The sequence below is a fragment of the Procambarus clarkii genome, chromosome 79 (genome assembly GCF_040958095.1).
Source record: "Procambarus clarkii isolate CNS0578487 chromosome 79, FALCON_Pclarkii_2.0, whole genome shotgun sequence".
NCBI lineage: Eukaryota > Metazoa > Arthropoda > Malacostraca > Decapoda > Cambaridae > Procambarus > Procambarus clarkii.
Window position 1 is genome coordinate 489,620 of NC_091228.1, and position 27,816 is coordinate 517,435.

The 27,816-nt window shown below is 42.9% G+C and overlaps 1 protein-coding gene across 1 annotated transcript in view; it reads right to left on the reverse strand.

Moving 5' to 3' along the window:
- The window catches only part of LOC138357549 (pregnancy zone protein-like), a 657,491-nt gene that overhangs the window by 486,405 nt on the left and 143,270 nt on the right, over positions 1 to 27,816 (reverse strand). Inside the window, exons 11-12 of the mRNA XM_069314408.1 lie at positions 6,621 to 6,795; positions 6,227 to 6,415 (exon numbers count right to left, since the gene is read on the reverse strand). Of these exons, the coding sequence (XP_069170509.1) occupies positions 6,227 to 6,415; positions 6,621 to 6,795 (364 nt within the window). The remainder of the gene's footprint in view (positions 1 to 6,226; positions 6,416 to 6,620; positions 6,796 to 27,816) is intronic.

Genomic DNA, 27,816 nt, shown 5'->3' on the forward strand with positions numbered 1-27,816 from the left:
ATGTATAACTCTCCACACCTTCATGTATAACTCTCCACACACCACATGTATAACTCTCCACACCTTCATGTATAACTCTCCCACCTTCATGTATAACTCCCACCCTTCATGTATAACTCTACACCTTCATGTATAACTCTACACACCTTCATGTATAACTCTACACACCTTCATGTATAACTCTACACCTTCATGTATATCTCACCACCTTCATGTATAACTCTCCACACCTTCATGTATAACTCTCCACACCTTCATGTATAACTCACCACACCTTCATGTATAACTCTCCACACCTTCATGTATAACTCACCACACCTTCATGTATAACTCACCACACCTTCATGTATAACTCTCCACACCTTCATGTATAACTCTCCACACCTTCATGTATAACTCTCCACACCTATGTATAACTCTCCACACCTTCATGTATACTCTCCACACGTTCATGTATACTCTCCACACCTTCATGTATAACTCTCCACATCTTCATGTATCACTCTCCACACCTTCATGCATACTCTCCACACCTTCATGTATAACTCTACTCTACTCACCTTCATGTATAACTCTCCACACCTTCATGTATAACTCTCCACATCTTCATGTATCACTCTCCACACCTTCATGCATAACTCTCCACACCTTCATGTATAACTCTCCACACCTTCATGTATAACTCTCCACACCTTCATGTAAACTCTCCACACCTACATGTATAACTTTCCACACCTACATGTATTACTCTCCACATCTTCATGTATAACTCTCACACCTTCATATAACTCACCACACGTTCATGTATAACTCTCCACACCTTCATGTATTACTTTCCACATCTTCATGTATCACTCTCCACACCTTCATGTATTACTCTCCACCTTCATATAACTCTCCACACCTTCATGTATAACTCTCCACACCTTCATGTATTACTGTCCACATCTTCATGTATCACTCACCACACCTTCATGTATACTCTACACACCTTCATGTCTAACTCTCCACACCTTCATGTATAACTCACCACACCTTCATGTATAACTCTCCACACCTTCATGTATAACTCTCCACACCTTTATGTATAACTCTCCACACCTTCATGTAAACTCTCCACACCTTCATGTATAACTCTCCACACCTTCATGTATAACTCTCCTCACCTTCATGTATAACTCACCACACTTTCATGTATAACTCTACACACCTTCATGTATAACTCTACACACCTTCATGTATAACTCTACACACCTTCATGTATAACTCTACACACCTTCATGTATATCTCACCACACTTTCATGTATAACTCTCCACACCTTCATGTATAACTCTCCACCCTTCATGTAAACTCACCACACCTTCATGTATAACTCTCCACACCTTCATGTATAACTCACCACACCTTCATGTATAACTCACCACACCTTCATGTATAACTCTCCACACATGTATAACTTTTACACCTACATGTATTACTCTCCACATCTTCATGTATAACTCTCCACACCTTCATATATAACTCACCACACCTTCATGTATTACTCTCCACACCTTCATGTATAACTCTCCACACCTTCATGTATAACTCTCCACACCTTTCTGTATAACTCTCCACATCTTCATGTATCACTCTCCACACCTTCATGTATAACTCTCCACACCTTCATGTATCTCTCCACACCTTCATGTATAACTCTCCACACCTTCATGTAAAACTCTCCACACCTACATGTATAACTTTTTACACCTACATGTATTACTCTCCACATCTTCATGTATAACTCTTCACACCTTCATATATAACTCACCACACCTTCATGTATAACTCTCTACACCTTCATGTATAACTCTCCACACCTTCATGTATTACTTTCCACATCTTCATGTATCACTCACCACACCTTTGTATAACTCTACACACCTTCATGTATAACTCTCCACACCTTCATGTATAACTCACCACACCTTCATGTATAACTCTCCACACCTTCATGTATAACTCTCCACACCTTCATGTATAACTCACCACACCTTCATGTATAACTCTCCACACCTTCATGTATAACTCTACACACCTTCATGTATAACTCACCACTCCTTCATGTATAACTCTCCACTCCTTTGTATAACTCTCCACTGCAGCCAACGTTCTCTCGACTTAGTCCTGCAAGACGACTAAGTAAACCGCCGCCGATATAAAGCAGTGTGTGTCGACTGATGTTTAAGTAGAACAGGAAGAGATTTGCGTATCCCGGGACCGGCTTAGGGGAGAAACGGACGACAGTGAGGGTGCCTGTTGGGAAGCGCTGCTAGCCAGACGCTAGAGGCTTTTGCCAGAGGTTCACTACCCCTGTATCGACTGTTTAAGTGGCCCCGATCAGCGTGTGGGCTGAGGTTCTCTGCCAGGCAGTGGCCGGAGAATGGTCGTGGGGTATAGGCACCTCGTGAGACTGTCAGTGGGCTGGCTCACGTACAAGATGAACCTCGCCAGTGTTTTCCAGTATGGTTGGACAAAGTACTGAGTGAGAGAAGCCTAGCTCTACCAAGTACTCAAAGATCAATACACTGTGATCACTCATTCTCAAGGGTGCTTCCAACGTATCTTCCCTAATATCCCACTCATTTAGTGTAAATATCAAATCAAGCATGGCTGGTTCATCTTCCCCTCTCATTCGTGTCGGTCCCTTGATGTGTTGGCTTCGAAAGTTACTTGTTGCCACATCCAGCAGCTTAGCTCCCCATGTGGGACTTTGCTCTCCAAGTCTATCTTCCCGTGGTTGAAGTCTCGCATGATTAGTAGTCCAGATCCATTCCTGCTAGCGACAGAAGCTGCTCTCTCTCTCTATTATGTTTATGGTGGCCATGTTGTTTCTATCATAGTCCTTTCTGGGTTTTCTGTCATTTAGTGATGGGTTATATATGACTATGACTATAATTTTTTGTCCTCCAATTGTTATAGTACCTGTTATGTAGTCACAGAAATCTTCATAGCCTTAAATAACCATCTCCTCAAAACTCCGGTCTTTTCTTACCAGCAGAGCTACACCACCACCTCCCCTTCCTTCTCTCTCTTTCCTCACTACATAGTTCTCCTGTGGAAACACTGCATTTGTTATGGTTTTCGTTAACTTTGTTTCTGTGAGTGCTATTATGCCTGAGTTTTCTTCTTGTTCTTATTCTCTAAGTTCATATGATTTACTTGTAATTCCATCTATGTTAGTGTACATTGTCTTGAGACTCACTTTCTTCTGTTCATTCTCATGTCCCCTTCTTTGTGAGTGTTCTGCTGATGGGGGAAGCTGTTTCATAAGTGAGAGGATTTGTGAGGTGGATAAGAGTCTCAGAGGATACTGGGGTGAGGGGTGGGGGGGTCAAGTGAAAGGGAGACTGGGAGGGAATGGGATGAAGGGGGACAGGGGACAGGGAGGGAAAGGGGGGAAGGTGGATATGGTGGAAGTGGAGAAGGGGGTAGAAGGGAAGGAATGAGGAGAGAAGGGAAGGAGGACCTGGGAAGGTATGGGGTTAGGAGGGAGGGTTGGGCTGACAGAGCATTTGAGTAGGGGCAGGGAGGGTTCAGGGTAGGGGGGTTTTCTATGAAGAGGAGGGTGGTAGAGTAGCCCTCCCCTCTGGTGTTACTGGGCTGCTTATTGTGGGTTCCCCCTCTCACGTCTGGTGATATTGTGTTAGGGGCTGTGATTTCCTAGTTTTCTCCTCTCGCCATGCGCTTTTTCCTTGCTTCTACCGCTATCGCTCTCTCCTACCTTGTCATGTCTATTGGGCTCTATCATATCAAAATTTGAAACTGTGTATGGAATCAGCCTCCACCACATCACTGCCTAAGGCATTCCATTTGTTAACTACTCTGACAATGAAAAAGTTCTTTCTAACATCCCTGTGGCGCATTTGGGTACTCAGTTTCTACCTGTGTCCCCTTGTTCATGTACAATCCATACTAAACAGTTTATTTTTATCTACTGTGTCAATTCCTCTGAAAATTTGGTAGATCGTGATTATGTCTCCCCTAACTCGTCTGCCTTCCAGTGTCATGAGGTTCAGTTACAGTAATTTTTCCCCCATAGCTCATTCCTCTCGGTGTACTCTCTTTCTCCTCTCATTTCTTGGGGACTAGCCTGGTGGCATACCTCTGAACCTTTTCTAACTTCGTTTTGTGTTTGACTAAAGGTGGACGCCACGCTGTGCGTATGCGTGTGTGTGTGTGTGTGTGTATTTACTATATGTATCTTGAATTTGTATGTATATTTGCATCTATTTGTATCAAGGCACAATGGGTATAATAGTCTATTGCATGTTCTATCTTCTTGTTATACTATGTTGGTTCGGGGTCTTGAAGTAGGTAGAACGTTGTTATGTGTTAACTGGCTGTTAATTGCTGGGTTTGAGTTTTTGATGTGCAGTGCCTCGCTGATGTCGAGTCTCCTGTTGTTGTACCTGTCGATAATTTCTGTGTTGCTTGAAAGATTTCTCTGGTGATGGTCTGGTTGTGTGAGGAGATCATATGCTCCTTAATGGAGCCCTGTTGTTTGTGCATTGTTAATCACCTAGAGAGACGTTGCTGTCTTGCCTATATACTAAGATCTTTGGGGCTGGCAGTTCCCAAGTGGGCCTCAAGTGGTGGCATAGACGACGTTGGTCTCTTTTAAGGCGTTCTGTTTGGTGCCTGGAGACTTGTTCATAAGTTGGTTTGCCGTCTTCTTGTTTTTGTAGTAAATTGAAAACTGTGTCTTCTGATTTTTGTCTGTGGTGATAATGTTCCTATTAATAATATATATCCATCAATCACTGCATGGGGAATTGTGTAAAACTCTGATTTGCGTCTCTGAGAGGCTGCAGGATCCGTGTGAATTCAATGGAATTCCCGGTTGCAATTCTTTTGACCGTGTCGTGGCCTAGTCGACTAAGGCGGCGTCTGGGATCATCCCAGTCGAAAGTTCGAATCCTCATCACGGCCCTTGTGGATTTGTTCATAAGAACTTTCACTTTAGAAGGATGGGCTGAACAGAGACCAGGGGTTCCCCTAGCTAAATATGAAAGAGAAAGTATTTGTCTATCCAAGGATGGAAGCCATAGACTTGAGGTTAATCTCGCACAACTTTGGACGGTGATTGGTGATTTTTGGAGTGTTTGGGGGTTGTGGTGGGAGACCTGTGAGGGAGTGCTACTGGTCTAGGCACGGGGTCCACCCGGGTGCTGCTGGGTACCGCCTCTAGTAACACAAAGGGTGCATTACCGGCACTAACCTTACGACCAACCTCCTCCAAAGGATCAGCTTCTTGTTAGACAATACACATTTAATTATTGCAACATTATTGTAAGATACCAGAAGAAATTCTCGTTCAATGGTGTTAATTTGAGAAAATTTGAAATTTCTCAAATTTCTTAATTTGAGAAAGCTTCTTTAAGAAAAGAAAATAATAAATGATTATTTGGTTTATAAAATTATTATAAAATGATTCCGCTAAATGTAAAAAAATATTGAGACTAGTCTGTTAGTATACTTTAAAAGGAAGTAAATTTACTTAAATTTATCCGAGGGCTTCTATCTCAAGTGGTCTTGATGGGGCCAGAAAGCCGACGGCTTGTCAAGGGTCCTTCTTTCTTTCTTTCTCCATGGCAACACTGTTATACTGAACCATAACATGGTAACACTGTTATACTGAACTATAACATGGCAACACTGTTATACTGAACCATAACATGGTAACACTGTTATACTGAACCATAACATGGCAACACTGTTATACTGAACTATAACATGGCAACACTGTTATACTGAACCATAACATGTCAACACTGTTATACTGAACCATAACATGGTAACACTGTTATACTGAACTATAACATGTCAACACTGTTATACTGAACTATAACATGGTAACACTGTTATACTGAACCATAACATGGCAACACTGTTATACTGAACCATAACATGTCAACACAGTTATTCTGAACCATAACATGTCAACACTGTTATACTGAACTATAACATGGCAACACTGTTATACTGAACCATAACATGGTAACACTGTTGTACTGAACTATAACATGGCAACACTGTTATACTGAACCATAACATGGTAACACTGTTATACTGAACCATAACATGGCAACACTGTTATACTGAACCATAACATGTCAACAATGTTATACTGAACCATAACATGGTAACACTGTTATACTGAACCATAACAAATTTGAACCAACCTATATTTAAGCTTTCAGGATTCGCACCCGCTATCCTTTTTCTCCTCTTTTTTTCACAGTGTTTATAGTCGTCGATCTGAGAGCCGGGCCATCGTCCCACATCAAAACTTCCAGCAAAGTTGAACACTGCTTCCAGGGAAATGGGGTCAGGGTTTACTGCCAGCAGCTCTGTGCTTCTGTCTACCACTCCTGGGTTTAGGAAATAATACAGCTTAATGTTAGTGTCTGGGCTGGCATATGCATATAAATATATAGTATGGTAAAATAAGAATACAATTTTCTTACTGTACTAGAATAACAACAAAATTTGCTTGTCCTGCTTGAATGAGCATCAGATTTTCTCAGAACATGTTTCCCTCAAGCAGGTCTGTCAGCCTTGGCGTGCTTTACTTACCCAGGCTACACACAGAGTCTGGCTCTGAGGAGAGGGACAGAGAGGCTTGTTCCCCAGGTTGTACGCGAGAGGCTGACCAAGTGACGTTTACGGTGTTACTGAGGCACTTGTCCACCTCCAGCTCCCTCGAGTCCGCCACAACCTCCCCATCTTGACGGGTATACCACACCAACACCTGCAAAACATTATCAGTCTTAATGCCCCTCTTCATATGGCATACCAAACCTGGAACATATTATTGTTTTAGATATTTTAATGGAGGGGACAAAATAAGGTTAATGCCATCATTCCACGTTACACATTCTACCAACAGTGTTACAGACCCAATAGCTGGTCATATTTGGGACGGGAAGATGATTAACTAGCACCCACCATCCCAGTATATTGAATTAGGTATTTAGTTGTCATACATTGATAGCAGTATTGGTGTTGAGCTCGGCCCGCAAGCTGTTCACACTCGGGGTCCTTTCCAGACTTTTCTTCTGAACATGAAATTAAAATGTCAGTATTTTTCACATTTTATGTAAGTAAATACACAATTCTAAGACGTGGGACAAAATTTTAGCAGTGTAGCCTTAAAAATTAATTACAAATAAAATAAAATTGCATCTTTAAAAACGAAACGTGAACAAAAAAATGTTGACTTAAAATTTTGAAACATTTAAATTGTAACTGATTATTCGTTTCGAAGTTGCAAAAACTCACTTTTCAATAAATAAGGTTAAAACTTTTCACCACTAATAGGAGAGGCAGATATGGGCTGATTATTATCAAACTTTACACATCTGTTGAGTCTGGCGGACTCATTGTGGTACATACTGTTGCAACTATATTGATTTTGAAGCAAATGAGAAAAAATTCACGAATCAATGATAATTTTACTCATTAGCAAATATATATTTCTGCATATGTATATCTAATTTCTTTAGTTAATGCATTTAGTTTTATCTTGTAGCACATTTATACACTAAAAGGCATGTATTCGGTATGGCTAATATATGTATACCCTGTATACACAGTATGTTGTATATAATTTAGTATGCCATGTATCTGTTGGATATTTTCCAACATCGAATACAGCATTGTTGTATTCTCATTACTTATTACTAACCATCTTAATATTGGTAGTAAGTAAAATTAACAACTCGTAGAATTCTCATGTACTAATAATTCATCTGTGCATTAGGCTAGAATTCTCACGTCACCTGACGCCAGTATTGCGTCAGATTTCTTTACAGTAAAAACACATTATATCCAATTTGTGTGAGAATTAAATACGATTCTTCATAATTAAAGCATTCTGTATGACAACTGATTGCAGACGAATTGTTTCTTTAACTAAAAGCCGAATAGAGCGTTAGGAATCATAGCGTCCTACCTCGCGATAGTGTTTAACGTCATCAATGAATGCCATGGGGAGACATTAATTCTTCTCCCTTATATATTTACTATTCTTAAATCGGTAAATAATAATATTCGTTCCTCTAAATAATAAACCCGTCCAGTCTTTAAAGTTTCAAGCGCGAATGCGAGAAATATTAATGTTCGTGACAATAATTTGTGTTATGAACGTCGACTCGGCGTGGGTTGGAGGGACGCCATCCCCTTCAGTACGTACGCGGACCCGTGCAGAGCCGAAAGGAGGCAGAAACTGTGCTTACCGTACTCACAAAAGACGCCATTGCCCAGCAATCGGCAGGTGTTATCTATCCTCAGATGAAAGCCGCCACTGTGAGGCGTGAACGACCTTGCAGATAATATTTTCAACTAGTGCTGGTGTTAAATGAGGGACCCCTAGACTTGGTTCCTGACGACACGTGATCAGCCAGCTTGAAACGCATCACAATCCAGGATAGGTTCACCGGAGCCTGGGATGCGAAATTACGGCAATCTTAATACTTATACAGTGCCCACAGCTAAGTACCCTTTATTTGATGCATCATTTACAGGTCTAATAATAGCGGGGGTGATTGTTCGTCAAGCAGCGGGATAACACCTAATAACAGGTGATTAGAATTCCATCTGTAGATATTAATAATTTTGAATATGAATTGAGTAGTTAAATCAATTGCTACTGGTAGTTATTTATCTTGCAGCTTGAGAGAAGAATTCCTCATGCTGTCTTCTCCATGTTGAACCGTACCACTCGTCAGTGTACCAGACTTGGAGATTAAGAGGACTTCCATGGTTATCTAAAGGAATCTGCTACAAGCTAAGGCTTATTTCTTTTTATCCATTTACTCGCAATTTGATTTATTCAGAATGTTTTGATATTAATGTGTGATTTACTGTAACTCATTACTATGCTCATATTCATGTTCTTCTTTATGTGAATGATATTATATTCAGCATTATTTATAGGATTAGATTATTATTAATTGAATTAGTGAACGAACCACACTGATTCCTGGACGTACTTACCTCCAGTAATAACCCCCCAATGTAGGTGTTTGAGGTTTTTTTTTTTTTAATAATACAGCCCATTAATTATTCTTATGGTCATGCTTTCTAGTTATATCCATAGTCACTGGTTCTCTCTAGAATTTTATCTAATGATCTGAAATTCTCAGTTTCCCTCTTTACTTTAAAAGCGGGTGGTCCTTCGTAATTTAATTTACTAGTTTAATTATTAATTAATCAGAATCAAGCCCAAAATATTCCACATTATGGTCCTTCGAACCAGATAAGCATTAAATTTATAATTAAAATATTAACCATTAATAACTAATCCTTGTGTGATAGAAGCTAGACTACTATTTAATTAATTGTGTCAACTAACATTGTAACACATTAGTTAGCCTAGATCACACTAACATATTGCTACTTTTACCTCATGTATAAAGTGGCTTTAGTGGGTCATAGCCAATTACCCACAACACTTAGACCTATACCTCACACCGAGGTGAGAATCTTTAGGTCACCAGGAGCAACAGCTCATAACTTTTACAACAACACCACCCTAACACCTGCATTAGAGTGGCCTCACCATCTAACCATTATATACTTAGGTGGCAATGACATCCACCCCACTCGTCATCCAGCCGAGGTGATCAAACACCTCAAAAACATAATTTCTTCTTTCAAGCTCATCAGTGAATCAGTAGTATTCACATTAGTGGAACCTCGCCAACCAAGTCAAGATAATCGTTGGGGAGTAACTCCGGAATACTACCTGAGAGCTGCTAAGTACATAAATTTCAGGCTGAAAAAACGAGTGAGATTGGATGCCACATATATCCAATTTACAGCCAGACCTTACAGACAGAACCTGACCAGAGACGGTGTACATTTGTCAGGGGAATCTAGGTTGCATGAGGTTGACAAGTTAATAAACACCATCAACCATCACAAAAGGCTGTGGCTGGCAAGCCAAACTTAACTGTACATAATTGTTCACCTGTGTGTGCAAGAGCACTCTTATAAAACAAAAAACCCAAAAATACAGCACAACTATATTTACCTTATTGCACCACAATAATCTTTACCCATGTTATTAGGTAGAATTTAGGCTGAGATTGTGCTGAATTTGGTACAAGCCCAGACTAAATAATTTTATAGTTCTTAGTTAGGAATTATTACGACTAGACCTAAAACTAGTCAGTGTTGTATATATTACATTATCTGTGCTGACCCTCTATAGGGTGGGATAAATTTTGAGATAACTCTGATTGGAGTGTCTCCATAATATTTCTCTTGTATGCATTATTTTGTGTATCTATTTTGCGTATTGCTGGATTATCTCCGTTAACTCTGATGGTGATAAGGATGAGCTAACCGGACGAGAACTAATGGTGGAGTTCAGACAGTACACAAAATATCTAGCTATTTGTTGTTAGGTAGGTAGGTACATTCAACCTCAAGTGAGGTAAAACATAAAGTAGTCACCTTAAATTAGACTACAATTAATGTTACCTGTTCACTAATGAACAAGTATCCAAGCTTCATTAGTAATACATATACTAACACTGTGAAGTTTGAACCTAAGCCCAACATGGCTACTCCTGAACAATTGAGGAGAACCTACATTGGCCTTAAAGGTCACTTGACCAGATTAATTAATAAGGCTGATGACTTAACTAAAGATAATCCCATTGACTCTTATCACTTAGAGTCAACAGTTAGATTGGCTGATCTGAAATTTGATCAAGTCAGAACTGCAGATCAATCTTATCTTGCTCTGCTAAATACTGTAGAAATTGATCCTGATGAAGTAAGTCAAATAGTAACCGACATCTCCTAACATGAAGAGGAGACTCATGATAAATTAGCCAAACAGTCTGGATCCAATGCCAGCAACACTGGGTCTCACTTCAATAATCACTTACCTGAGGTTCGTTTACCTACTCTAGACTTACCCACCTTTTCAGGATTAGATACAGAAAATTGGGACAATTTTTGGACTTCCTTTGAAGTTCACATCCATAAGAAACAGTCTCTAGACAAAGTTTCTAAATTTTCATACCTACTCAGTCTTCTCACAGGAGAGGCTAAAAAGGTCATACATAACCTTAATCTTAATGAGAGTAATTATGAGGAAGCTATGAAACTTCTGAAGTTGAACTATTGCAACAAAGAGTTAAGTATAGCCACCCTTTATTATCAATTGCTAGATCTGAATGCACCAAACAGTAGACCAGAGTCACTTCAAAGCTTCAGACTAGAAGTAGAGTCTCTAGTGAAGGCCTTAGGTACCAAGGTTAATATACCTAGCTCTGAATGGTCTATCAAGCTATTGTTGCAGAGGAAATTACCTCGAAACGTCTTGACAGAGCTCTGCTCACATTATAATACTGAGTTTCTTACTCTCGATCAGATTTTCGAGGGGTTGAGGATCACAGTTAATAGGTTAAAGACTCATGACAAAATTAAACCTGAGTCCAAACCAATTAATACTGATATTTCAGTCAAACCTAAACAGACTCCAAGTAAGTCTAATAAATATAAATCCAAACCTACTCCATCCACCAGGAAAAGAAGTGGAAAAGTAGGTACATATTCAGTATCTCCTTCAGAGATAATTCATGACTTGTCTACTAAAGAGACTAAGTCTATTAATCAAAGAAAGTGTCTGTTCTGCAATCAGGAACACAGCACTTACCAATGCTCTGCTTATCCCACGTATAATGTTAGAGTTAAAAGGTTACAGGAATTGCACAAATGCACTAAATGTATGGGTTCTCATGATCCCAAGAAATGTGCGGTACCACTACGTACTTGCAACCGTTGTAACCAGGGTGTACACCACTACGCCTTATGTAGGAAATCTCCTACACCAACTATGACCACTGGAGAGAATTTTACTAATTCTACTGCAGTGCAATATTGTAAAGTACATCACGAAGTGAATGTACTTGCTACTGAGTCAGGCAATAGTACTACCTTGCCTACCGCTCAGCTTAAATTAATAAACCGAAGATCTAGAATTAACAGTAGAGGTCTTTTCGACCAAGGTTCCCAAAAAACCTTCATCACACAACAGTTGGTAGATGATTTAAATTTAAAACCTACCAAAAGTGTGAAGTTAAACATTTCTGGTTTCCTATCAAATAGTGGACCTCGTGACTACAAGGTAGTTAAATTACTAGTTAGACTAGGATCCTCTGCTAGCCCAATCCATGCGGTGGTAGTGGATAAGATTCCTACGGACCTGCAGGTCACAGGATTAGCTCGCACAGCGAGACACCTTAAACGAAACCGCATGAGGCTAGCGGATTATAAAATAAATTCCGATTGTCTCACGGATATTGGAATATTAATAGGCGCGGATCATTATTACAAGTTTATCACTGGATGCACTAGGCAACATGGTATGAATTTGTTGTCGTCCGCAGGTGGCAAATTGCTCACAGGACCCGTGCTTTTCAGGCAAGGTCCAGCGCCCACAAACCAACAAACCAATAATGTAATTGTGGCGTGACTAGGCTTAGAGCAGTCACCCCTACGCTTCAGGGAAATAGCCGAGGACATTGAGTCTGACCCACCAATACATCGTTTGTGGGATTTAGATACGTTAGGCATCATCCCAGAGCAACCAAGTCCTGATGATACATGGACTTACCAGCAATATCTGGATACCGTTGTCTACTCAAATAAACAATACTGGGTAAAGACTTCCATGGAAGTTAGATCATCCACAACTTCCAGTAAATTATTTTATGGCAGCCTCACAATTGCGGTCTCAATTAACACGACTGCAGAAGCAGCCAGACAAACTAACCATGTATCACCAACTTATCCAACAACAACTTAACAACAAGTTCATTGAAGTTGTTGAACACGATGACCGGAAAACAGGTCATTATTTACCTCACCATGCTGTGGTGAAAGACTCACTGACAACACCTATTCGTATTGTCTTTAATTGCAGTGCTAAAGTAAAGCCTAATAGTGTGTCTCTAAATGAATGTCTCCAAATGGGACCTAGCCTAACACAAAGGCTACATGACGTGTTGTTACGATTTCGCACAGGCATTTTTGCCTATACTGCTGACATCAGCAAAGCCTTTCTCCGAGTAGGATTGCAGGAGGAAGATCGTGACTACACAAAATTCCTCTGGTACAAGGATCCACTGGATCCTAACAGTGATATAATCACCTATCGGTTCGCCTCTGTATTATTTGGTGCTACGTCCTCACCGTTTCTTTTGCAAGCAACATTAGACACGCATTTGAGGAAATCAGACAGCCCTTATAAGGCAACCATTAGCGACAACTTGTATGTCGACAACTTCCAGGGGACAACTAATGATCAAGCTGATCTGGTAGAAATCTACCATGACGATAACCGTGAACTGTTAGGAGCCAATATGCCTCTACAGTCATGGGCCTCAAATAATAAACTGCTTAACCAGTTAATCGAGAAAGAATTTCCCGATTATCAGGTACCCAGTAAATTAAAGGTTCTAGGCGTGGAATGGAACACCAACACTGACGAGATGAATGTCAAGTCAGTGCAAACTGATAACTCAACCCTTACTATGAGAACACTGCTCTCATTTGTCAGTCAACCATTTGACCCTTTAGGCCTACTTAGTCCTATATTAATAAGGGGCAAACTCCTAATGCAGGAGTGCTGGCAACAACATATGGGATGGGACGATCCATTACCAAGTGAGTTACAAGCCAAATGGCAAATACTCTCAACGGATTTTAATCAGTTAGGTGTTTTGAAATTTCCACGTAATGCTTCAGGACCAAACTTACCCACCAATTTGCACGTTTTTTGCGATGCCTCTGGCAAAGCATATGGCGCAGTAGCCTATTTAGTTAACCGTGCTCAATCAATTTTACTCACATCAAAAGCAAGAGTTGCTCCCATCATGAAGAGATCCTTACCTCAGATGGAGTTGACTGCATTGCTAGTGGGAGTAAGGTTGGCCCATTGCCTGGCAAAGACACTCAGTAATATCCACTTTGGTGAGATTGTAGTGTGGTCAGACAACGAGGCAGTCTTACAATGGGTAAGAAACAATAACAACAAAACTCCTTACATCAGTAATCGCGTCAGGGAGATTCATGATTTATCCGCAGGTTATAAGTTTAGACATGTCCCTACTAAGGACTATCCTGCCGATTATCTGTCAAGAGGATTGACATTAAAACAACTTGTCAAATCTTCGCTGTGGTTCAATGGACCTTCATGGCTTGCTGGTGGTCAGTGGCCCAAACAAAAGCCACAAGTCATAGTGACCAGTATCGCCACTCCTATGAAGGACCCAGAGCCTCAGCGAACATTAGCCATTAATCCTCATCATTATTCCAACTTAAGCAAATTGTTAAGTGACTGCACACGTGTTTGATTTCCTCTCTAAAATAGGAATTCGACACAAATTTCCCAATCCTGTTCACTATTGGATTAAGCGGGCGCAACAAGAGACTTACGGAAGCGAATTTGAGAATCTTCCGGATAAACTCACTAAGTCTCTGGGCATCTGGTACGATGTCAACACTCATAACATACTACGATGTGGAGGACGTTTGCTACATGCAAAGATTGACTTAGACACTAAGAACTCAATCCTTTTACCTCGTCACCACATCATAACTAAACTTTTTGTCTTACATCACCATCAATATGGTACCCTACATGGTGGAGTTTTAGATACTCTCACCGATCTTAGACAAAAGTACTGGCTTCCTCAAGGTTGTCAGACTGTTAAGACCATTATTAAATCTTGTGTAGTCTGTAAGAGATACGATGCTAGAGTCTGTCCTTACCCTGGACCTCCCCCACTCCCAGAAGAGCGAGTAGTTCATCTTCGTCCATTCGAAACCACTGGAGTAGATTATACAGGAGCCTTACTCCTCACTGGTAACCCAGATAATATACCAGTGAAGGCGTACATTTGTCTCTTTACCTGTGCTACAACCAGTGGCGTGCACTTAGAGGTCACCCCAGACATGAGTGCTGAAGCTTTCATTCAAGCTTTCCGCAGATTTGCTGCCCGTCGATCATGTCCTAGATTAATGATATCAGACAACGGATCTAATTTTGTGGCAGGAGAAAGTTGTTTGCAAGAAGTCTGGAACCACCCTGAAGTGTAATCAGTCTTACAAAGAAGACAATGTCACTGGAAATTCATAGCACCAAGAGCCCTTTGGCAAGGTGGGTTCTATGAGCGAATGGTAGGCACAGTCAAAAGATGTCTAAGGAAAACGTTACACCGACAAAGGGTCAGTTACTCAGAACTCCAAACTATAGTTGTGGAAATCGAGGCGCGAGTCAATAACCGCCCGATCACCTACCTGTCTGATGATTACACCCAGAGAGAACCACTGAGCCCCTCTCACTTGATCCATGGAGGTCTACTGAGTCCTCTAATCCCCTTAGCCGAAGAGGACCCTGTAGACCCATCCCATGTGACCAGAGGAGACTTGGTGGAAAGCTACCAGCATCTTTCTAGAGTTATTAACAGGTGGAATGAGGTGTGGACTCGAGAATACCTCACAGCTCTACGAGAGTACCACTACGGAGCTTCGAGTCCTTACAATAAGGTACAATTAAAACCTGGAGACCTTGTACTAGTCGACAGTGATGGACCAAGGTCCGAGTGGCCTATAGGAAAAATTGTGACCATTCACCCAGATCGACAAGGTGTCCTAAGAGTGGTTAAAGTCTTATGCAGGGGCAACACTACTCTAAAAACTTTAGAGAAGCTGGTTCCCCTTGAATTGACTGAACAGGAATATCAGCCAGATCCAGTTTCTCCAGTAATTTCAGAGGACAATGAATTTGTTCCTCCAAGCAACCGCCCTACTAGAGCTACAGCTCAACAATGTAGGCGGAATTTGCGAGCCTATTATAACTCTGAAGAAGAATAATTTCCTTCACTTCCCACTAAGAAAACTGTGATGATACTACGATGTGATATCACGTAACGAAACATTACACGTCACTGTGACCCAAGATATCGCATCACTGTAGATTCTGTTAGTTTAAATTGGGAGAGTTAAATTTTATAAACTTTGTGTAGGCTACAAACAACATGTTTCAATTGACATGTAAATAGCAAGACTTAAATTCTTGTAAGTCCTTGATAAATCCGGGACGTTCGTTATGTGTGTACTAACATACTAACATACCAATATACTAATGTATTAATCTTAATATCACTTCGGGATAGGTCAGTACAACACAGTACACTGCGACCCTAGGATCCTCCCCCCGGAGTTATGTTGGATATTTCCAACATCGAATACAGCATTGTTGTATTCTCATTACTTATTACTAACCATACTTAATATTGTAGTAAGTAAAATTAACAACTCGTAGAATTCTCATGTACTAATAATTCATCTGTGCATTAGGCTAGAATTCTCACGTCACCTGACGCCAGTATTGCGTCAGATTTCTTTACAGTAAAACACATTATATCCAATTTGTGTGAGAATTAAATACGATTCTTCATAATTAAAGCATTCTGTATGACAACTGATTGCAGACGAATTGTTCTTTAACTAAAAGCCGAATAGAGCGTTAGAATCATAGCGTCTACCTCGCGATAGTGTTAACGTCATCAATGAATGCCATGGGGAGACATTAATTCTTCTCCCTTATATATTTACTATTCTTAAATCGGTAAATAATAATATTTCGTTCCTCTAAATAATAAACCCGTCCAGTCTTTAAAGTTTCAAGCGCGAATGCGAGAAATATTAATGTTCGTGACAATAATTTGTGTTATGAACGTCGACTCGGCGTGGGTTGGAGGGACGCCATCCCCTTCAGTACGTACGCGGACACGTGCAGAGCCGAAAGGAGGCAGAACTGTGCTTACCGTACTCACAAAAGACGCCATTGCCCAGCAAATCGGGCAGGTGTTATCCATCCTCAGATGAAAGCCGCCACTGTGAGGCGTGAACGACCTTGCAGATAATATTTTCAACTAGTGCTGGTGTTAAATGAGGGACCCCTAGACTTGGTTCCTGACGACACGTGATCAGCCAGCTTGAAACGCATCACAATCCAGGATAGGTTCACCGGAGCCTGGGATGCGAAATTACAGCAATCTTAATACTTATACAGTGCCCACAGCTAAGTACCCTTTATTTGATGCATCATTTACAGGTCTAATAATAGCGGGGTGATTGTTCGTCAAGCAGCGGGATAACACCTAATAACAGGTGATTAGAATTCCATCTGTAGATATTAATAATTTTGAATATGAATTGAGTAGTTAAATCAATTGCTACTGGTAGTTATTTATCTTGCAGCTCGAGAGAAGAATTCCTCATGCTGTCTTCTCCATGTTGAACCGTACCACTCGTCAGTGTACCAGACTTGGAGATTAAGAGGACTTCCATGGTTATCTAAAGGAATCTGCTACAAGCTAAGGCTTATTTCTTTTTATCCATTTACTCGCAATTTGATTTATTCAGAATGTTTTGATATTAATGTGTGATTTACTGTAACTCATTACTATGCTCATATTCATGTTCTTCTTTATGTGAATGATATTATATTCATTATTATTTATAGGATTAGATTATTATTAATTGAATTAGTGAACGAACCACACTGATTCCTGGACGTACTTACCTCCAGTAATAACCCCCCAATGTAGGTGTTTGAGGTTTGTTTTTTTTAATAATACAGCCCATTAATTATTCTTATGATCATGCTTTCTAGTTATATCCATAGTCACTGGTTCTCTCTAGAATTTTATCTAATGATCTGAAATTCTCAGTTTCCCTCTTTACTTTAAAAGCGGGTGGTCCTTCGTAATTTAATTTACTAGTTTAATTATTAATTAATCAGAATCAAGCCCAAATATCCCACATGTATAGTGTATATTTATTATTAATTTATTGCAATAAAAGTCCAGGGCCTTTCTCCTACAACAAGCCACAATTGTGTCCGCCTACAACAACCACAATTGTGTCCGCCTACAACAAGCCACAGTTGTGTCCGCCTACAACAAGTCACAGTTGTGTCCGCCTACAACAAGCTACAGTTGTGTCCGCCTACAACAAGTCACAGTTGTGTCCGCCTACAACAAGCCACAGTTGTGTCCGCCTCCAACAAGCCACAGTTGTGTCCGCCTACAACAAGCCACAGTTGTGTCCGCCTACAACAAGCTACAGTTGTGTCCGCCTACAACAAGCCACAGTTGTGTCCGCCTACAACAAGCCACAGTTGTGTCCGCCTACAACAAGCTACAGTTATGTCCGCCTACAACAAGCCACAGTTGTGTCCGCCTACAACAAGCCACAGTTGTGTCCACCTACAACTGTTGTAATCCACAAGTTATTAGGAATTATTAGCTAGAGGATAATTACTACAACACATAACGAATGATGATTGGAAGTACATGTAAGTAGACAGACTATGGATCACATATCTAAGAAAGGTCAATGGATTAAGACCGAAGCTGTTTAGCCAAATTAATCATTCCTGGAAAGAGGAATTATTCTTCATCAGGCTTCTAGGATCAAGGTTACCGCTCTAGGGATAAGGTTAATCGGATTATACCTTCCTTGAGAGGCGGGGTGAAATGGTTGAGATAGATGGCTGACTGGAGTCAGTCTGATTGTGGGAGTTGAACTGGCAAGTCCTCTGGATCCCCGTTTGCGGCAGCAACGAAGTGTAGCAGACAGCTATGCGAGAACCTGATGTGATCTTAGTGACCAAGTTAAGTCTGCAGTATGTGAGTATTGAATGAAAGACTAACCGGGTGTGGAGCGTTGTAGTAATCATTCCTTATTAGGGACTTAGGCAGAAGTTACGAGTGTGGGTGGTGATTGCGGAGGTCAAGTGGTCAATGGGTATTGGAATCGTATTGACCTAATAGAGTATGTTAATATGTATTTATTTGTCAGAGTCTATTCTTTGTAATTAAATGACAAAACCCGACGGCCTTTAAATACCTTCCATATGTTCATTCATTGTGTTCCAGTACAAACCGAGTGGTACGCCTCAAGGGTCTGGTGTGTGTAGGAGTATAGGTGGTAGTAACGGTTGCTGAGGCAAGGTGTTATGTGTTGTATAATCGCTGTGTTCGGAATGAACCGGGGTTCAGCGTCACGACATATTTGGTGGCAGCGCAAACAGGTTTGGAACACTTTGAGAGATGAAGGAAGTGTGTTACTGGTTTAGTTGGTGAGGGAATGTTCGGGAATTGGTAGACGTCGGGTTGTGTTCAGGACGGTGGATATTGGAGTGAGGAAGGGAAGGTGTGTGGGCCAGTGAGTGGCCATAGTGGGGTGTGGGGTCAAGGTGTGTGGCCAAGTGGAGTGGCCACGTTGTGCGGCAGGGAAAGGTCCCCTAAGGGGTGGAAACAGTAGTGTGGGGAACTGATAAGTGACGTTGTTGATGGTGGCTTAAAATTATAAGTGATTCTAGTGAGATTAAGGGAATAAGGCCAAGTAAGGTTACTGTACGGCAAAGCGTCAAGCTGGTTCATACACGAGCACATAAGGGGCGAGTAGCCATGACGGGTACGGGTAGTAATAGGGGCGCCAGTGGCTGGCCACGAGTAATGTCGGTCAGGGTGAGAGTGGTGATAACACGGCGGCGTTGCTTACGGCGCAGGCGGCAGCGTCAGAGACAATTGGGCAGGTTGCACAGTGGTTGGAAAATGTGTTGAGCACGCATGAGACGAGTGGAGACATACCCACGTTTTGGGGCGCCAAACGGGATTCGAAAGGTCAGTTACTGACGGATATTAGAACATTTTTCTTTGCTCTAGAGAAGGCGACTAGTGTGGGGTCATGGTCGGATCAGGCAAAGATTGCATTGTCATATTCCAAGGTGAAAGGGGAAGCAAAGACCCTGCTCAACTCGGCGGAAATTAGAGAAATAAATAGTTATAGCGAGTTTAAGCAGGAACTGATAGATCATTACGATGTGCAGCACGATGCAGTAGAACTAAAGGCTCAGTTAGCTGCACTTAAACGAGAACCAGGGGAACAATTAAGGGCGTTTGGCCATAGAATAAGACTCTTGGGTGATGTGATTGAGTGGACGGAAACGCAGTTCACGGGGGTAGTAAGAGATTCTATGCAACGAAGTGTTTTTTTCGGTGCATTACCGCGGGAAAGTGCGTTACACTGCAGGGAAGCTAAGTCTTTTAAGGAAGCAGTGAAACATGCAGTGTTTTGGGCGGAGAATAGCCCGACACATAAACTGACAGAGGATGACATTTTCAAAGAAGTGTCCCCTAAGGAACAGGCAAATCTTGCAGACACGCAAGAGAGACAGGTTCAGCTCTGGGCCCCAGTAGCTCAGCCAGTGGAGGATGGACCCGCGGCGGGGGTCACACATTCCAAGGGCAAGGGGCGAGGTGCTCCTCGACGTAACAATAATAAGGGCTGGGAGCCAAGGGTGTTCCAGGGACACAATACGAGTGGGGTGTCGTGGGGACCCCATCAGGGTACTCGTGGGCAGCGAGGAGGCTATAATCAAGGGGCACGTGGAGGCAGGTTCACTTCTGCTCCACCACGATACACGCCTGCTCAGGGAGCAACAGGAATGTACCACCAGAACCAGGGTACCGGTAGAGGGTATCCCCGGGGAACGGGGTACACTGCAGGTAAACACGAGCCAGAACGACCTAAGCAGACCAAAGTGTGTAAGCCGAGTGGTGACGGTAGTCACTTGGCCTGGCAGTGTAAGCTTTTTGTTCCGCCTAATTACCCAGTGTGTACAGTAGGGGGTGGCGGACAGTGGTTGTGTACCATCGGGTCGGGTCATCCCATAAAGGTGCATTTACGGTTAAAGGGCACTATCTATACAGCCTTGGTGGACACCGGTGCTTCCGTGTCCATCATGAGTCGTAGCGTGTTAGGATCAGACGTCAGGCTGATACCGAACAACAGGAGATTAACGGCGGTGGGGGATAATGCGTTGCGGGTGTTGGGAGAGACAACTGTGGATTTCCAGCTAGAAGATAGATGGTTTAAACATAGTTTTGTAGTAATACAGGATATAGGGCTGAAACATACCAACATTATCCTGGGAATTGATTTCCTCAAAAAATACTCATGTACCATAGCGTTCAGCGCAAGGGGGAATAAATTGGTATGTGGGGGTCAAGCGGTAGACTTTAACAAGGTGAGGAGTAGAGAAGGAGTAGCAGTAGTGAGGGGTAACTGTGGTAACTCGGCTGGGGACCAGAATATACAGTGGGCAGTCACGGTACCCAAGGATGTCACCATTCCGGGAGAAGCATCCTTAGTGATTAAAATGGCATGTAAAGCCAAGGGAGTAGACGTTGTGCAAATTGAGCCATTGGATAATCCAGCAGGGTTGGTGATAATGGAGACTATTGAAGACATAAATGAAGGGGTAATTCGGTTGAGGGTTTTTAATCCCTCTCGGTGGCCAGTCACCTTCAGTAAGCATGCACAGGTAGCGTGGGGGCACCCTGTGGAGGAGATTATTGCAGCCATGTCAGTAAGACAGAGTGAGGGCGACGAGGATAGAATGGATAAATTAATGGGAATAGTGGATAGGATGTCCATGGAAAGGGAGGTTAAGGAAGCCTTAAGGGGCTTAGTCAGGGAGTTCCCGGATGTTTTTGCGTTGAGAGGGGAACCCCCAGGGTGCATTACTCAAGGAGCACATAGAATTGACGTAGAGGGTACACATCCAGTATATACGAGAGCATATAGCATACCAGTGGCACACCAGAGGGAGGTGAAAGAGGAGATAAGCCAGCTAAGGGAGCATGATATCATTGAACCATCCAGTTCACCGTGGCACAGCCCTCTCGTAGTAGTCAGGAAAAAGAATGGGGGAGTGAGGTTATGCGTAGATTTCCGCAGAATAAACAAGCTGACGAAAGACGAAGCATACCCATTACCAAACATACAGGACACATTGACACACTTGAAGGGTACACAATATTTTACCACATTAGACCTACTCAGTGGGTATCACCAGATACCGCTGGAGGAAGAGTCGAGGGAAATCACAGCGTTTAGTGCGTGCAACGAGCTCTGGCAATATAAACGACTTCCTTTCGGGTTGAAGTCAGCACCTGGTGTGTTCAGTAGGCTAATGATGAGTGTATTATCGGGGTTGATAGGTCCCACAGCGTTGCTGTACCTCGATGACGTAATCGTGCTGGAAAAGTCATTAGAGGAGCACATGCATAATTTGAGGAAACTCTTGCTAAGGCTGAGGTCACACAACCTCAAAGTGAATTTCGAAAATGCAGTTTTTTTGGAGAATCGGTAACATTCCTGGGTCATACAGTGGGCCGGATGGGTATCAGTCCATTGCCAGATAAAACCAGGGATATTCAAGAGTTCCCAGTTCCACAGTACAAGAAAGAGTGCAAATCTTTCCTGGGGTTGGTTAGCTATTATCGACGATTTATTAAAGATTTTTCAAAAATTGCAAGACCATTACATCAGATAAGTGGACTTGCAGAGTTCGTGTGGGGGAAGGAACAACAGCAGGCGTTCCAGGTACTGAGGGCTGCTGTCAGCTCTCGCAGTATCTTGGCGCACCCAGATTTTAGCAAACCGTTTCTGGTGTATGCGGATGCTTCTGGCGCAGCGATAGGTGGTGTGGTAGCTCAGGTGGATGAGCGAGGACGGGAGCGTCCCATTGCATTTTGTTCACGAGTACTATGTCCTGCAGAGAGGAACTATAGTACGATTGAGAGGGAAGCGCTAGCGATCACATTCATATTACAACGGAACCGGTACATCTTGCTTGGACATGAAATTTGGCTCAGAAGCGATCACAAACCCCTTAAGTATGTGTTCGAGTCCAAGGAGCCTTGTCAGCGACTGGCACGGTGGGTTACCTCGCTCTCAGAGTTTAACATTACAAACTTTGAACATGTACCAGGGAAAAGCAATGTGGTCGCTGACGCATTGTCAAGGTGTCACAATGTAGCAGTGGTGAGTGAAAGGGGGGAGGAAGATGTGTCGTGGAATGTGAGGGAGTTGATACGAAGTCAGGAAGGTCACCCCCTGTGGGGGGAGGTAAGGAAGTTTTTGAGGGGTCAGCGTGCGGAGTTGAGGAAGACACTTCCAGCACCAGTGGATGAGTTTGTGGTTGAAGATGAGGTGTTGTATCATCTTGGTAGGGTTTCGGGTATACGGTCTGAACCAGTATACCAGGCAGTCTTGACACCGGAGTTCCAGAGGACTGCAATGTATCTGTGTCATAACATCCCAGCAGCAGGCCATGGAGGGGAGTCCAAGACGTTGCAGAGGGCACGTCAAAGGTTCTATTGGCCATCCATGGGTAAAGATATCAAGGTCTATGTAGCCTCTTGTGACAGTTGTCTGAGGTACAAGGCACATAGGTTGGGTGGCCTCCGGCCACCTTTGCGTAGGTGGCCGGAGGCGAGTACTCCCTTCGAGAGAGTACACATAGATCTCATTGGGCCGCTACCACAAGCTCATTCAGGGGCGAGGTACATATTTGTAGCAGTGGATGCACTCACACGGTTCACTGTGGTGAGTGCACTCCGTTCTAAGTCGGCAGAGGATGTGACCCAGGCCATGGTGGAAAGTGTGTTAACCAGGTTTGGGGCTCCTCACCAAGTTGTGTCAGACCAAGGGTCAGAGTTTATCAATCAAGTATTTCAAAGCATCGCGAGTGTGTATCAATTCAAACATACTCCAGTGCTGGCATATCGACCATCGGCGAATGGTTTGGTTGAAAGACACAATGCTGAAGTAATCAGTATTCTGCGGCATTTGGCTGCAGATGATGTGCTTGCATGGGATCAGAGTTTGTCGATGGTGGAGTCGGCGCTCAACACGGCGTTCAATAGGTCGGTGGGAGAAACCCCGCATTTTTTGTTGCATGGATTCGATCCCCGACTTCCGTTCACGACGTTCACAAGCAATCAACCGCCATGCTATGCGTTAGACTTCAGAAGTGTTGTCTGTAGGCGAGCAACCAAGGCATTTGACTTGGTGAAACTACATTTAAGAAAGTCGACAGAGGTAGCAGAGGCATATTATAATGCGCGGAACAAGGTCCAAGCAAAGGTGATCAATGAAGGTGATAGGGTATTCGTGAAGCAGATGCACGCTCAGGCAGAAGGTAAGTTGGCACCCAAGTTTGTGGGGCCATGTCGGGTAATTAGCAAAAAGAATGCAGAAGTTAAGGTTAAGGTGCTAAACACAGGGCATGTGTTCTCCTGTCACCCAGACCGCGTCTATACACTGACCGGTCAGGCAAGTGAAGAGCCATACCCTACGGAGAGTGTGCCAGGGGAGAGCACACCAGCGGCTGAGAACATAGGTAGGGGTACGAGGAGTTGGCAATCAAGGGTAGATAACACAGAACAGCCTTCTCAGGACTGGGGACAAGGTCCACAGGCGACGGTAACACATCGCTATCCGACCCGCTCTCGTGGGGTCATGAACACAGAAGGAGCATAGTATGTACTGTAGAGTAGTGCATGGCCATGGTAGTTTTTGTAGAATGTGGGGTAGTGTGTAGAGTGCGGTGTTGAGTGGTGCATGGGCATGGTAGTTTTGTAGAGTGTGGGGTAGTGTGTTGAGTGCGGTGTTGAGTGGTGCATGGGCATGGTAGTTTTGTAGAGTGTGGGGTAGTGTGTTGAGTGCGGTGTTGAGTGGTGCATGGGCATGGTAGTTTTGTAGAGTGTGGGGTAGTGTGTAGAGTGTGGTGTAGAGTAGCATGTGTAGTGTTGTGGCGTTTGGACGCCTGGTATGGAGTGTGGTGTTGTGGAGTGCATAGCGGCACAGGAGGCCAGGTGGTGGTGGGTACGGTGAGTATCGGTGTAATGAGGTCAGGTGCGTCAGGACGCAGAGCCTGGTTGTTGAGAGACGTGGTGTTATAATGAGGTCATCAGTGGTTGGGTTGACCAGAGGTGATGGTGTGTCGGAGTGGGTAAGTGTTATGGATAAGATTATAATGTAGAATTTCAAAATTTCAGGTGTTGGTGGTTGCAGTGGACGAGCGAAGTAGATATACTAATTTCTTATTAAGTTGTTACAGGAATCTCGCTAGAGGCGAGCCAGTGGCAGTATGATGTTTTAGTGACATAAGTGTGAAATTATTTTAGTGAGGTATTTATTGTGATAATATATGTGTATGTATATACTGTATATTACCTCATCGGCACCATTACTGAGTGTTAGGCTTGAGAAGGTCCCCCGGGATCATGTCACAGAGCTTCAGGTAGAGTAGAAGGGAAGCTATGAGGCTACACTCAGTTATTCTAGGAAAAAAAAGGGGGAGGAAGTGAAGCCAACGTGACGTTATAGGCGAAATTCGCCCCCTGACATCAAAGCAGGGATAAGGGCCAGCTGCAATGGTTTTGCAGCTGCGCTCAGGCTATATACGGGGAGAGAGTAAGGAGCCGAGGGGGTTATGTAATAATGGGATCGAGCCAGGGGGCTCCGAGGGAATATTTTGCAGGTACAGCGGTCGGGAAGGTGTGAATACAGGTGGACACACTCTGGGCGGATGGGCCTAGACCAGAGAGCTGTGAGGGATCTACAGCGTTCTGGGATTGGTGCCCTGGAACGAGACGTCATCACAGACCCAAGGGAACATGACCCTGGGGTAGGAATCTCCGTTGCTCTGGAGGCCAGGATCACGTTAGCTCAGAGCAACGATGGGACATTGACAACATTCACCAGGCTGGACAGCCTGGGTTTTGTCTGGGTCATGGAGGATCTATGACCTAGCAACCATGGGACACGAAGACAAGAGAAGTGATGCTGACAATTGTGGAGGAGGCCAGTGAAACATTGTGTGATCATTGTAAGCCTTATGTCAACAGTACAGGGCAAGATGTTAAATTATAATTAACTTATTACTAAGGATGAAGAACCTTAGATATATATGTGTTGTGTATATATTAATGACTAGTGTCATTTCTGTTTAAGTGCCAGCATTCTGGTCAATGTAATTTTATGTTTATGTTTGTATGTAATTATATGTCAGCAGTTTAGGTATATGTGCATTGCTGGAGATGGGAAAAATTATTACAGACTATTTAACCTGTGATATGATGTGAATAAAATGTATATGTTGGAGAAGTGTTGTGAGTCATGTCGGGGAAAATTTTAATTTATTTCATCGTGTGTATAATGAACTTATTGGATGATTTCTTAGTTGTACACATATGGTGGGTGCATCCTCCAGGTCCTTGCACTAATGGAACCATTGCAATGATGCATATGGGGACATATGCGTGTTTAAGGAGGGGAGTGGTGTTGTAATCCACAAGTTAGTAGGAATTATTAGCTAGAGGATCATTACTACAACACTTAACGAATTATGATTGGAAGTACATGTAAGTAGACAGACTATGGATCACATATCTAAGAAAGGTCAATGGATTAAGACCGAAGCTGTTTAGCCAAATTAATAATTCCTGGAAAGAGGAATTATTCTTCGTCAGGCTTCTAGGATCAAGGTTACCGCTCTAGGGATAAGGTTAATCGGATTATACCTTCCTTGAGAGGCAGGGTGAAATGGTTGAGATAGATGGCTGACTGGAGTCAGTCTGATTGTGGGAGTTGAACTGGCAAGTCCTCTGGATCCCCGTTTGCGGCAGCAACGAAGTGTAGCAGACAGCTATGCGAGAACCTGATGTGATCTTAGTGACCAAGTTAAGTCTGCAGTATGTGAGTATTGAATGAAACACTAACCGGGTGAGGAGCGTTGTAGTAATCATTCCGTATTAGGGACTTAGGCAGAAGTTACGAGTGTGGGTGGTGATCGCGGAGGTCAAGTGATCTATGGGTATTGGAATCGTATTGACCTAATAGAGTATGTTAATATGTATTTATTTGTCAGAGTCTATTCTTTGTAATTAAATGACAAAACCCGACGGCCTTTAAATACCTTCCATATGTTCATTCATTGTGTTCCAGTACAAACCGAGTGGTACGCCTCAAGGGTCTGGTGTGTGTAGGAGTATAGGTGGTAGTAACGGTTGCTGAGGCAAGGTGTTATGTGTTGTATAATCGCTGTGTTCGGAATGAACCGGGGTTCAGCATCACGACACAACAAGCCACAGTTGTGTCCGCCTACAACAAGCTACAATTGTGGCCACCTACAACAAGCCACAGTTGTGTCCACCTACAACAAGCCACAGTTGTGTCCGCCTTCAACAAGCCACAGTTGTGTCCGCCTACAACAAGCCACAGTTGTGTCCGTCTACAACAAGCCAGAGTTGTGTCCGCCTACAACAAGCCACAGTTGTGTCCGCCTACAACAAGGTACAATTGTGGCCGCCTACAACAAGCCACAGTTGTGCCTGCCTACAACAAGCCACAGTTGTGTCCGCCTACAACAAGCCACAGTTGTGTCCGCCTACAACAAGCCACAGTTGTGTCCGCCTACAACAAGCCACAGTTGTGTCCGCCTACTACAAGCCACAGTTGTGTCCGCCTACAACAAGCCACAGTTGTGTCCGCCTACAACAAGCCACAGTTGTGTCCACCTACAACAAGCCACAGTTGAGTGCTCAGTACACGACCATGTAAGGCTGGAGGGAACATGTTGAGGACCTCCCCAGACCAGCGGCCACACACGCGGTGTAACTCTTCTTCCAGGCGGTGTTTTGCTGACTGTATTATAGCGCTACTTTACTAATTTCGACCTGTGTATTTTCACATAATAGTTTCAATAGTTTGATTTTCACATTCAGTATTCATGGTATATAAAAAAATAAGGATATATTATGGCAAAAAAAAAAATGACCGCAGGTGTGTTGACTCAAGAGTATAATCCCTCCTCTCCTGA